Source organism: Lithobates pipiens, unplaced genomic scaffold, assembly GCF_037356315.1.
Source record: "Lithobates pipiens isolate NorthernLeopardFrog02 unplaced genomic scaffold, aLitPip1_a1.2 Scaffold_13, whole genome shotgun sequence".
NCBI lineage: Eukaryota > Metazoa > Chordata > Amphibia > Anura > Ranidae > Lithobates > Lithobates pipiens.
In genome coordinates, this window is record NW_027507718.1 from 173,147,677 (window position 1) to 173,159,964 (window position 12,288).

General features: G+C 39.5%; 1 protein-coding gene across 1 annotated transcript in view; it reads left to right on the forward strand.

Annotated features, from left to right (window-relative positions):
• Positions 1–12,162, forward strand: part of PIGG (phosphatidylinositol glycan anchor biosynthesis class G (EMM blood group)) — a 50,068-nt gene extending 37,906 nt beyond the window's left edge. Inside the window, exons 6-7 of the mRNA XM_077475893.1 lie at positions 1,301–1,464; positions 6,892–12,162. Of these exons, the coding sequence (XP_077332019.1) occupies positions 1,301–1,464; positions 6,892–7,117 (390 nt within the window). The 3' untranslated portion in view covers positions 7,118–12,162. The remainder of the gene's footprint in view (positions 1–1,300; positions 1,465–6,891) is intronic.
• Positions 12,163–12,288: the final 126 nt, after the last annotated feature.

Sequence of the window (12,288 nt, forward strand, 5' to 3'; positions counted from 1 at the left end):
GCCCCTTGTCAGTGCAAATTAATATGAGCTGGTTCAGTCTCAACTGATGGTCTATAAAAATGTCTCGTTACCAAGGTGTCACACAAGAAACATCTGATGATGGGTAAAAGCAAAGAGCTCTTAAGGCATTTGCAACCTTATTGTTGCAAAACAATAAGATTTCTGACGGGAGCAAAAAGAATTATCAGAAGAGTTGTCCAATAGCCAAGGACCACTTGTGGAGATGTTCAGAAAGACCTGGAATTAGCAGGTACAATTGTTTTAATGAAATCAATAAGAAATGCACTCAACCGCCATGCCCTGTATGCACGCTCACCATGCAAGTCTCCATTGCTTAAGAAAAAGCATGTTGAAGGTCGTTTAAACATTTAGACAAGCCTGTGCAATACTGGGATAAATATAGTCTGGTCAGATGAGACCAACATTGAGGTCAAATGGCACTGCACATCACCCCAAAAACACCATTCCAACAGTGAGCTTTGGCGGTGGGACCATCATAGTGTGGGGCTGTTTTTCAGCATATGGTACTGGCAGCCTTCATATCATTGAAGGAAGGAAGAATGTACTAAGACAGTCTTGATAAAAAAATCTGCTGTCATCTACCAGGATGATGAAGATGAAATGAGGGTGGATATTTCAGCAAGACAATGATCCCAAACACAAACCCAAGGAAACTCTCAATTGGGTTCAAAGAAGGAAAATTAAGCTGCTAGAATGGCCCAGCCAATCACCTGACTTGAATCCAATAGAAAATTCTTTGGAAAGAAATAAAGGTCAGAGCTCATAGAAGAGGCCCACGGAACCTTCAACATTTGAAGACTGTGGAAGAATGGTCCAAAATCACACCCGAGCAATGCATGTGACTATTTTCTCCATAAAGGAGGTGCATTGAAGCCATCATTACCAACAAAGGTTTTTTTTTTACCCAGTATTAAATACATTTCAGTTAGTGTGTTCAAAACTTTTTTCGATTTTATTAAACATAACTAAATTTCTGAACTTATTTGTTTTTTTGTTTCTTTGTATGGATTGCATGGGTTGTCACCGACGTGAAAATTTCATGTAAAAATATATATATCTAAAAAAAAAATGGTGATGTCAGTACCTCTGTATATACACCGTATGTGTGTGTATAGTTTAAACCATCATCTAACACAAATGTATAATAACACCTGTGTGTGTGTGTGTGTGTGTGTGTGTGTGTGATTTTATATGGTAAATCTCTTTTAATTGTGTGTTTTTGTATGGTATATCTCTTTTAATTGTTTTTTTTTTCCCCATCCTGTTTTTTTCTTTTCAGGGTAATTCAAATACTATAAGTACTGTAGATATATCAGCTGGCTTTGTGGGACTAGATAACTATGTTGAGTATCCAGCTATTTTCCTAACTATTTTTGTGACATATAGCGGGCCCCTCCTTTGGACTATGCACATGCTTTATTACCTCAGTGCCGAAACGAACTGGTAAATATACATTTTATACAATTCTAGCAAAATATCTCGGATATTAGGAAATGTGAAATGCCATTGTAGTTGTGTGATTCCTTTCTTTTACAACAAGGGTCACATGGACTCTGTTGTTTAAAACATAATTTCTGAAGCATGACTCATTGGTTGGGGTTCTTTGCCTACCTATGGAGTTTGTTTTCAACATTCTGCTACTCTGAGATTTATTAGGCTGGCAACATAGCACTGAAAAGCAGCTGATGTTAACCATCTCATTTTTCCATTTTGCTGCCTGCTCAATCTTTCCTTTTCATATGCACAATAAAATGCGCATGGGAGACTTGTAAAAAACTGCTTAGGACCTCTCAAGCCATATTGTTGTTTTTGTTTTTAATGCCAAAGACATAGAATGAAAAAAATAAATAAAAAATGCACGCTCAAATATTTTTAATAAAAAATACACTTATGCCCCATACACACGATCAGAAATTCCTTCAGAAAAAACTTGGATGGTTTTTCTGCCGGAACTCCGCTCAAGCTTGCCTTGTATACCTGGTCACCCAAAAGTCCTCTGAACTTTCGACCGCCAAGAACACTGTGACGTTCATCACTACAACGAGTCAAGAAAATGAAGTTCCATGCTTCTGAGCATGCGTCGAATTGTTTCCGAGCATGCGTGATTTTTTGCGCATCCGAATTGCATACATACGAACACATTTTCAGATAGGAGCTTTTTACGACCGAAAAATGGAGAACCTGCTGTCAATCTTTTGCTGGCTGGAATTCTGCCAGCAAAAGTCCGATGGAGCATACACATGGTCGGAATTTCTGAACAAAAGCTCACATCCGACTTTTGCTGGCAGAATATCTGATTGTGTTTATGGGGCATAAGACTGCTTTCACACTGAAAGCACTGGCTGTTGGCGCTAAAGCACTGCTCATTTTAGCGGGGCTTTAGCGCTGTTTAAGCAGCACTTTTGCAGTACTTTTCAGGCACTTAAAAACTCCAGTTTCTGGCGCTTTGAAAGCCCTGCCCATTCATTCCAATGGGCAGGACATTTTGAGAGCACTAAATACAGCGTTTCCAACCCGCCCCAAAGATGCTGCTTGCAGTACTTTTCAGAAAGTTCTGCAAGCGCACCCCCCGAGTGTGAAAAGTCACACTGGAATGAATAGGATGCGATTTTCAGGTGCTTAGCAGAGGCTGTTTCCAGCGCTTAAGTGTCTGAAAATTGCCCCGGTGTTAAAGGGGTCTAAAGTGTTATGCACTTGTATGCTGTGTAACTATGGTCTACATCTTTATTCTATTCTATATATTTTAAAAGCTGACCCTTACCCACTTTGAGTACATGACAGTTTCAATCTCTTCTCTCTTTCTTATAATGATACTGTAAATTATATCGTAGCAAGAAATTAAAATTTGTACCTTAGCTAAGATACTGAACATAACAAGAAAGCAATGTGCCTCCTCCTAAATCTAACCCCTTCTAAAGTTTTGCCCTGCACTGCTACTGCCAGCCACATCGTACCCTCCGCATTGCTGTCCTGCACATACTTCTTGCAGTTAGGCCCTCCATACACTTTAAAAGTGTTGAGGGGACACGGCCAAGAAGAAGGCTAGCAATGGTAGCCCACATTCATGGCATGCTGTAATATTGGTTGAGATTATCTAAGCTAGTCATATTGAGAGTATCTCATTCTAAACAGACTTAGACTTCATGTACACTGGAGCTCATAAACTGCACTTTATTGGAGTTTGGGCGTTTCTTTTTTTAAAAGCCCATAAACTCCACTCTGTTAGCCTATGTGTCCATGCACACATGGACGTTTTTTAGCTTTAATGAGCAGTGGAGTTTATGGGCTTTTATTCTGAACGCCAGAAATTCGCATTCAAAGTGCCGTTTTTTCACTGCCAAAAAACGACAAACACCGATAAACGCTCATAAACACGTGTTAATTAGTGTTCGGCATTCTATTTTTTCAATGCATTGTGGGAGTTTGGAATGCACTGTGGGTTTTTGGAGTGTCCTCTGTGTATTTTTATTGAAAACGCCCATAAACGCTAACGCTCATAAACGCTAGTACAAAACGCGGTTAAAAGCACGTTTTTCAACCAGCGTTTTCTGCCAGCAATCTGGCGTCCAGAAAAAGCTTTTTTGAGCTTCAGTGTGCATGTAGCCTTAACCTGACCCATAAACGTGAACCTATGGGAGAGGAGGAACAGTTTTTGTGCAGTACTGCTAAGCAGCAAGAAATAAAATAATAATATAAATAAACAAAATATTTATATGTAATATGCAAGTATGGAAGCCCTATGTAGTGTTTGTGTGCGTGTGTGATAATAAATATAACACACACACACACACACACACACACACACACACACCTGAAATGAGTACATCCCAACAGATTTGTCAGAAAACCTTTACTTCCTTTCGGAATCAATATTTTCTGTGGGACATTATACTACAAAATACTCCCACAAATACGGGCCATTGAATGCAACCAAGATTTGTTAATTTGCCCACACAATAAAAATATTTTTTCCTAACAAATTAATTTAAGACCATGTTGCAAAAATGAATATACCCCAGTGAAAGTCTTTGAGTCTTAGGAGCAAAGCTAAATTTTAGACAACAAAATCCTAATTGACCTAATTTATTCATTAACCACTTGCCTACAGGGCACTTTCACCCCTTTCCTGCCCAAGCCATTTTTCTGCTTTCAACGTTGTCACACTTTGAATGACAATTGCGTGGTCATGCTACACTGTACCCAAACACATTTTTCATAATTTTCTTCACACAAATAGAGCTCTCTTTTGGTGGTATTTAATCACTACTGTTTTTTTTTTTTTTTTTTTTTTTTTTTTTTTTTTTACAAAAAAAAAGCATTTTGAAAAAAAGTTTTTTTCATTTTTATTTTTTTTCTCACAGTAAAAGTAATTTTTTGCCTTCGCTGATGAGGCAGCACTGATAGGCTGAACTGGTGAGCATTGATGAGGTGGCACTTACTGGCACTGATTAGGTGGCACTGAGGAGGCACTAATATGCCGCACTTACGGGCACTGACAGGTGCCACTGATAGGCGGCACTGGTAGGCACTGTTAGACGGCACTGGTGGGCACTAATAGGTGGCACTGGTGGGCACTGATGATGATCAGTGCCCTGATTACATTCCTAAATGTTCCCCTGTGAGGAGATGCCGCTGATCATCTCTCCCCACCACACACACTGTCAGTGTGAGGCGAGGATCGCCTATTACCGCCACTTCCCTGTTTACATATGACCGGCTGTGATTAAACGTGTGATTGGCTGTGTCCAAAGAGCCGAGCCTCATATGACGGTAGCCCAGAACAAGAGCTGCACCGCTCCGCCGACATATGGCGGTGGGCGGGCAGCGAGCAGTTAAACAGGTTTCCAGCAGACAGTTGATTATAAAAGGGTGTTACTTAACAAAGAAAACCCCTTCCCCTTTTTATGCTGTCAGCAATGGCACCATATAGAAGAGAAATGTATCAAGGCCAGAGAAAGAACATAATTTCTTTACAAGAAGATCAGCAAAGCTTTACTCATCAGTCTTTAGCTAAAGTGATACAAAAATGAAACCAAGATGGAACTGCAACCATCTCAGAGACGTCCAGGCCATCCATGGAAGTTAACACCTCGACAGCAGCATCTTCTGATGAGAAGGGTTAAAGAAAATCGCCATGCAAGTTCACTGCAGTTAACTAAAGAAGTAGGAGTGGGGTGTCTTTTTCCTGTGACACCAGACGGCGTACCCTGCAGAGGAATGGTATGCATGGGTGTCATCCAAGAAGGAAGCCTCTTCTAAAGCCTATGCACAAAAACGCCCGCTTAGAATTTGTCAGAACCCATACTGAAAAAGAAGACTACTGGGACTCCTTTTTTTTTTTCTCTGGAGTGATGAGACCAAGATAAATGTTTTTGGAACTGATGGCTTCAAAACTGTATGGCGCCGCAAAGGTGAGGAGTATGGTGCCTACAGTATAACGTGGAGGTGGCATTGTCCTTCTGTGAATGCTGCTGGTATCGGGAGCATTTCATTAATGGTATCATGAATTCACAGATGTACTGCTCTGTATTGAAAGAGAAGATGCTACCATCATTGTGCCCTTGGTCGTTGTGCACTTTTCAAACATGACAATGATCCAAAATGCACATCCAAGGCCACTGTTGAATTTCTGAAGAAAAACGAGGTGAAAGTGGTTCAGTGGCCAAGTATGTGATAGGTAGTCAGGAAATGATATGTGTAATTTATGCTCCTAGAGCGCCTGAAGGTGCTACTTGGATGTTGGACCTCTGTTGCCAGGCTGTGTAAAAGTCTCAGACATGGTATCGCCATACACAGTCCCCAGATTGCCCCCAAAATAAAGAGACCCCGCCTCTAGCCCAGAGTACCCAAGTACCCGTCTTGTGGGGTCACATTGTCCTAGTGCTCCAGGGCCTTCACAGATTTGATAGGTTGTCAGGAAATTATATGTATTATTTATGCTCCTAGAACACCTGAAGGTGCTATTTGGATGTTGGGCCTCTGTATATGGTCAGGCTGTGTAAAGTCTCACACATGTGGTATCTTGTACTTCGAACGAGTAGCAGAATGTATTTTGGGGGTGGGGGGTAATTTTTTGCTATATACATGTAATGTGTTAGAAATATATTATAAATTGACAACTTTGTCAACTTTACACATTTTCCAAAAACTTGTAGAAAGGAATGGCTTGCTCAAAAGGCTCATTATGCATTATATAATATACGTTGGGGTGTTTGCTTTCCAAAATTGGGTCATTTTGTGGGTAATTCCACTGTCCTGGTGCTTCAGGACCTTCAAAGCTGTGATAGGTTGTCAGCAAATTATATGTGTAATTTATGCTCCTAGAACGTTGTTTTTTCACTTATGTTGGGAAAAAACAAAAAAAACAAAATGGTGATTAAATACCACCAAAAGAAAGTTCTATTTGTGAAAAAAATGATAACATTTTTGTTTGGGTACAGTGTAGCATGACTGGGTAATTGTCATTCAAAGTGTGAGAGCGCTGATTGCTGAAAATTTGGTCTGGGAAGGAAGGGGGTATAAGTGCCCTGTATTGAAGTGGTTAAATAGAGATATTCTGGTGTGAGGTTTAATTAACATTTTGGAGTTGCAGTCCCGGGGTACAAACACAATAGGGACTATAAGTTTGTGCGTAAGTAGCAACACTGCATTTGTAAGTGGAACTTCGTCTAAACACTGTGTGTGTATATGTATGTGTGTGTGTGTGTGTGTATTATACACTTTTTTAATACATTAATGTTTATTCATTAAATGCAGCATATTAGGGAAAAAAGATGAAATCAGAACAATGCATTTTCTTTCTTGTCTGTTTTTTTTTTTTTTGGTGATTAAACTAATAGTAATAACCTTCTTACCCTTGCTCTTTTGCAGGAATTCTACTGCGGTTGCTCATGGTTGTTACTGCTATGCAATAATTCGCTCCCTACCAGTCACAGTGTACATCCTTCTGGTGACAGCCCTTCGTTATCACTTGTTTATATGGAGTGTTTTTTCTCCAAAGTTACTCTATGAAGTGATACATCTGACTATCTCAGCAGTAGTTTGTGCAGTGTTCATTGCTGTAGATAAGAACCAAGTTAATAAATCTGAAGGCTGAGGTGTCTCAATGAAGATTCATAATCGGAGGAGCTGAGATTGCTTTGTTCTATTTTTATAACCTGTACAGGAACTTTGCATTTATTTTTGGATGAACCTTTATATGTTTGCAAGTGTTACTAATGTAATGAAGGTTTATAAAAAAAAATTCTGGGTGCATTAAGAGATCCTGTGGTCTCCACGGTTACAAGAGATCCTGTGGTCTCCATGGTTACATGTTTAAAGGACAAGAGTAGTTTTAACACAAGATGTAGTAGTGTAGACCCCTTGCCTAGAAACATCCAATCCAACTGTTAATTTACCTCCAGAATGGCGTGATGCCTGCAGGCTCATCTGCTCTTTACATTCTATAGGCAGAGAATGTTGCAATTAGCTGCATCTCCAGGACTGGAGACATTCTGAACCTGGTCCATTTAAGTTTAAGGGCCACCGTAGGGCAAGTTTGTGGCCCGGCAGAGGCCCAGCGCTGCTTCTGATGTAATCATACAGCTGGGAGTTTCTTGATTAATTTTAGTTAGGGGATTTTGGAGGGTGGTGCATATTTTTCTTTTCTTTTTTTTTTACTGAAAGTGCACTTGTCTTTTAAGGTACAAAAGGGGGGGGGGGGAAATGTATATCTCCATATACCGGGACTTTAAATGAAATGCACAAGGAAGGGGAGGCAGTGCGTCTCCATCCCTATTCAAAAGACAAAACGAGTATGGGACTTTAAATGAGGCAGGCTCAAAAAAAGAGTAGAAATTTTATTATTAGTTATACATTAATGTCAGGGAGCATTTTATATGTGACAAATGAGTGTTCAATACATGTACAGACATGACATCTGAGTAAAACATGATATAGAACTTAATTATCATACCAGGGAAAAAGATTTGTACAAATTTCATAGAAATAGTACAGTAATAATATACAATAGAATTCATAAAAATGTTGTAAAAAAAAAAATGGACATGTGAGGGATTTCATCCTCAATGTTTTGACGCGTTTCGTCGGTTCACCGACTCATCAGGAGCGAATATATATTGTCTGTGTAAATAATGAATAATAACAGGTGTTCTAAATTAAAAAGCCCATAGTATGAGAAATATTATTATATATAAATAAATTTATATAGAAAAAAGAACTTGCACCCCATAGGAATGCCGAGCATGAGTTGTCCCGGTGTGCATGGGTTCGCCACATCAAGCCTACCCCCCAGGAGCTGAGGCGCAGAGAGTCCGCCCAGAGCACCCGGCCAATAATGAGAAGCCAGCAGACAAATAGAGTAATTGGAGCATTATGCTGGTAACGACAAGTAGAATCTATAAGATAAATAGAAGGTATTTTTTATGATAAACCTGGTAGCACTGCCAAGCACCAAAGAAATAAAATGCAAGAAAAAAGAAAAGTGAAAGAGTGACACAGTGCACAGATGGAGCCAATGAAAAAAACAACTAAAAGATGTGCAAAGAAGGTTGCATAAGAGTAAAGCATACAAAGTGAAGAAAATATATATATAGACCAAGAGAAATGAGGGATGGGCAAGTGACCATATACAATCGCATTAAGTGATGATCAAAGAAGATCAGCATGAGTATAATTGAAACAATGGTGAAAAAAGGAAGTATATGAAGAAACCTTAGTCTTTTAAGGTAGCAAACGGTGTCTCTAACGTGTGTTTAACCACTTCAGCCCCGGAAGATTTGGCTGCTCAATGACCAGGCAATTTTTTGCTATACGGCACTGCGTCGCTTTAATTGCACGGTCATGCAACGCTGTACCCAAACAAACTTTTCGTCCTTTTTTCCGACAAATAGAGCTTTCTTTTGGTGGTATTTGATCACCTCTGCAGTTTTTATTTTTTACGCTATAAACAAAAGAAGAGTGACATCTTTGAAAAAACACAATTGGGGTTATTTACGAAAGGCAAATCCACTTTGCACTGCTTGGAAGTGCAGTTGCTGTAAATCTAAGGGGTAGATCTGAAATGAGGAAGCTCTGCTGATTTCATTATCCAATCATGTGCAAGCTAAAATGCTGTTATTTATTTTCCTTGCATGTCCCCCTCAGATCTACAGTGACTGCACTTCCAAGTGCACTTGTAGTGCAAAGTGTATTTGCCTTTAGTAAATAACCCCCAATATTTTTTACTTTTTGCTATAATAAATGAGTTTAGGCCGATATGTATTCTTCTACATATTTTTGCTAAAAAAAAAACGCAATAAGCGTATATTGTTTTGCGCAAAAATTATAGCATCTACAAAAGGGGATAGATTTATGACACATTTTTTATTTTTATTTTTTTCCAGACTGTGATATTATTGTACCAGACAAACTGGACACTTTTGACACATTTTTGAGGCCATTGACGATTATACAGCGATCAGTGCTATAAAAAATACTCTGATTGCTGTATAAATGTCACTGGCCAGGGACGGGGTTAACTGCATTCCCTAGAAATGTAGGGAGGATGGGACTGACTAGGGGAGGAGAGAGCGGCATTCATACTTCATATGAACACACGATCTGTCTCCTCTCCCCTGAGAGAACCGGGATTTGTGCGTTTATCCCAGTTTTCACTCTGTGACGAGCGATCAAGGGTGCCCACCATTCATCCTGCCCGCCGGGCACTCGCGTTGACTCCAGGGACACGCTACGGGTGCGCGCTTCCTTAAACGGCAGACTTGCAGTTATGGGGGCTCACCCAGGGGAGCCAACCTGACAGTAAACCTGCAGCGGCTGGTCGTGAACCAGTTAAAAAAAAAAATATGTCCGACCTACTGAAGATAATCTTCTTAAAGCATTGCACTTTAGGATAATGATTTTAAAGATGTTCATACACTAAGATTAGTCTTGGAGTTTATTTATCATGCAAGACCTTGTCGCACAATTGCTGATTGGAATGGTATTTTTGTATATATACAGATGAACTGTAACATTGCATTTTCATATTTTTCTTTTGGCTCACAATGACCCTAGTTTACCTCATTCTCTATCTGCTACACATATGTCATCTAGAAAATCTATGCAATGCATTTGAGCTCTGATTTTCTTTTATTTACCAACTGTTCATTTGTTAAAATTATCCATTCTACAGTCAAATATTCTGTAGATCAAAAGACCTCAACTGAACTTGGGTCTATGGCAGAGGGCATTCTGTAATATGCCGCTCTTGTTTTTTTTTTGTTTTTTTAAGTGGTTTTATTCTCAGTCTAATTGGTGAAATTCATTGTGACCAGGATTATGACACATGGAGGTATCACTACTTCTGCTACCACTCATCCACTGTTTGGAGAAAATCACTGTGCAGATCTGAAGATACGGCTTGGCTTTTTCTAATGTAGGCCAGCTCAGCCCATAAAAACAGCTGCGCTACAAAGGCCAGCCTGTGTTAGTTTTCAAAAATATTATACCAGCCAGCCCCGTAATAGTTCAGTCTTGCTCCTAGCAGTTAAAGTGGTTGTAAACCTGTGACATGAAATATGAACAAGGCATATCTCTCTATAGTGTGTACTTGTTTCAGTCCAGAGCACTAAGTGTTTTTCTATCTGTTGCCTGTCCCTTTGCATGAGTCACTTCTGACAAGTTTACCTGAAACCAAGAGATAAAAAGTTGACAGGTGAGGGAACTCCAACACACAGCCTGTGATTAACAGCCTCAGCTCTGTTCCTGTGTGCTGTGTGAAGGGTGTGGGCGGGGGTCCCCTTCCCTTCCCTTCCCTTCCCTTCCCTCCAATCAGCTCTCAGCTGTTCTCAGTGAGTGTTCCTTTACCTCCTGCTTTCTGAAAGCTCAGACAAGCAGTGTATGTTCTGGACTTTGAAGACAAGACTGCAGGTGCAACTTATGTAGGAGGATTTGATTCATGCCTCTGTATTACCTGAGGCCAAACACTTCACTGGATAGATGTAAGGGTTTACAACCACTTTAAGGGTAGGAGCAACAAGCAACAATTTCTCTATTCATTATAATTGTAGCCACATTAAAGCACATTTCCACCAAGTGGACTAAAAGGGAAACGTCCCAAAGCCTCTTTAACGTACTTGACCTGTATTCAGCTTTCAGATGGGCTATTTTGCAGCATAGCTACCTATAAATTTCTATGAAATTGCCAACCCTTAAGACCTCCACTATGAACTGTCTGTCTCATACCATTTGCACTTGCTTTGCTGTTCTTTTTTTTAATTTAAGCAGAATGGTGACAAAGTTCCACGCAATTTGGGCAGCCATTCATTAGCAAAAAATTTCCACCAGTATTTGTAATCTCTGCACTTAGAATCCTAGGCAGCCAACTGCAACATATTTATTACTGTATACAAGACAGATTTTCACTGCAAACAAATGCACAATTAAGCAGTAGTCAGGGTCATGTTTAATTCCATTGCATTAGAACAGGTGAGGGAGGCACTTATGAGTCAAGCTGTAGCCTTGTAGTAAGCCTAGGTTCACATTGCAGCGATTTGGCATGCGATTTGACAATTTTGGCAATGGCACCGTCCAAATTCCCAAAAGTATTAAAGTATTAATAGTAGATGGTGACTTCAGAGTGCGATTATTTTTTTTTTATTTTTTTTCCATCCCCGATTTCGGACTGACATGCAGGTATGAAATCGTGCAGGTTCATCTGAACTCGCACAATTTCAATTCGGCTGTATGTGTGAACCTTGGCCAAATCTGTTTTCAAAACCTCTCTCCCCTCCCCTGTTAGCATTGCAATACTGTGCAACAGAATTGATAAATGTCTCCACTTGTGGACACCGCTAAATTGCCTAGATTCAATATGATGGACGAGGCTCCAAGATTGAAGAAGTAACTAAAGAATTGCTTATAAAATAAAACTTGAAATGTAATATCACCATCTAAAATACTTGAGGCTGTGAATATGTATGTTCTAGGAAAAGGTGTAAATGATATTTTTTAAATGTATTTGTATATTTGTAGATGTATGTTTTGAAAACGCTTTCTTTTTTATATAAATAAAATGGTGACCTGGTCTTAATAGTAATAACAAAAATATTTTTACTTTCCCTAATGTTCTCCACCAATAAAAATTGTAAGTGTTATAGTTTATAGAGTACTTTAACTTTCTTCCCGTTTAAGGCTGGGTTCACACTTATGCGAATTGGATGCAGGTTTTCTCGCATCCAATTTGCAACCTAAGTAAGGAAGATCTCATCAGACTGAGAAGTTGGTTAT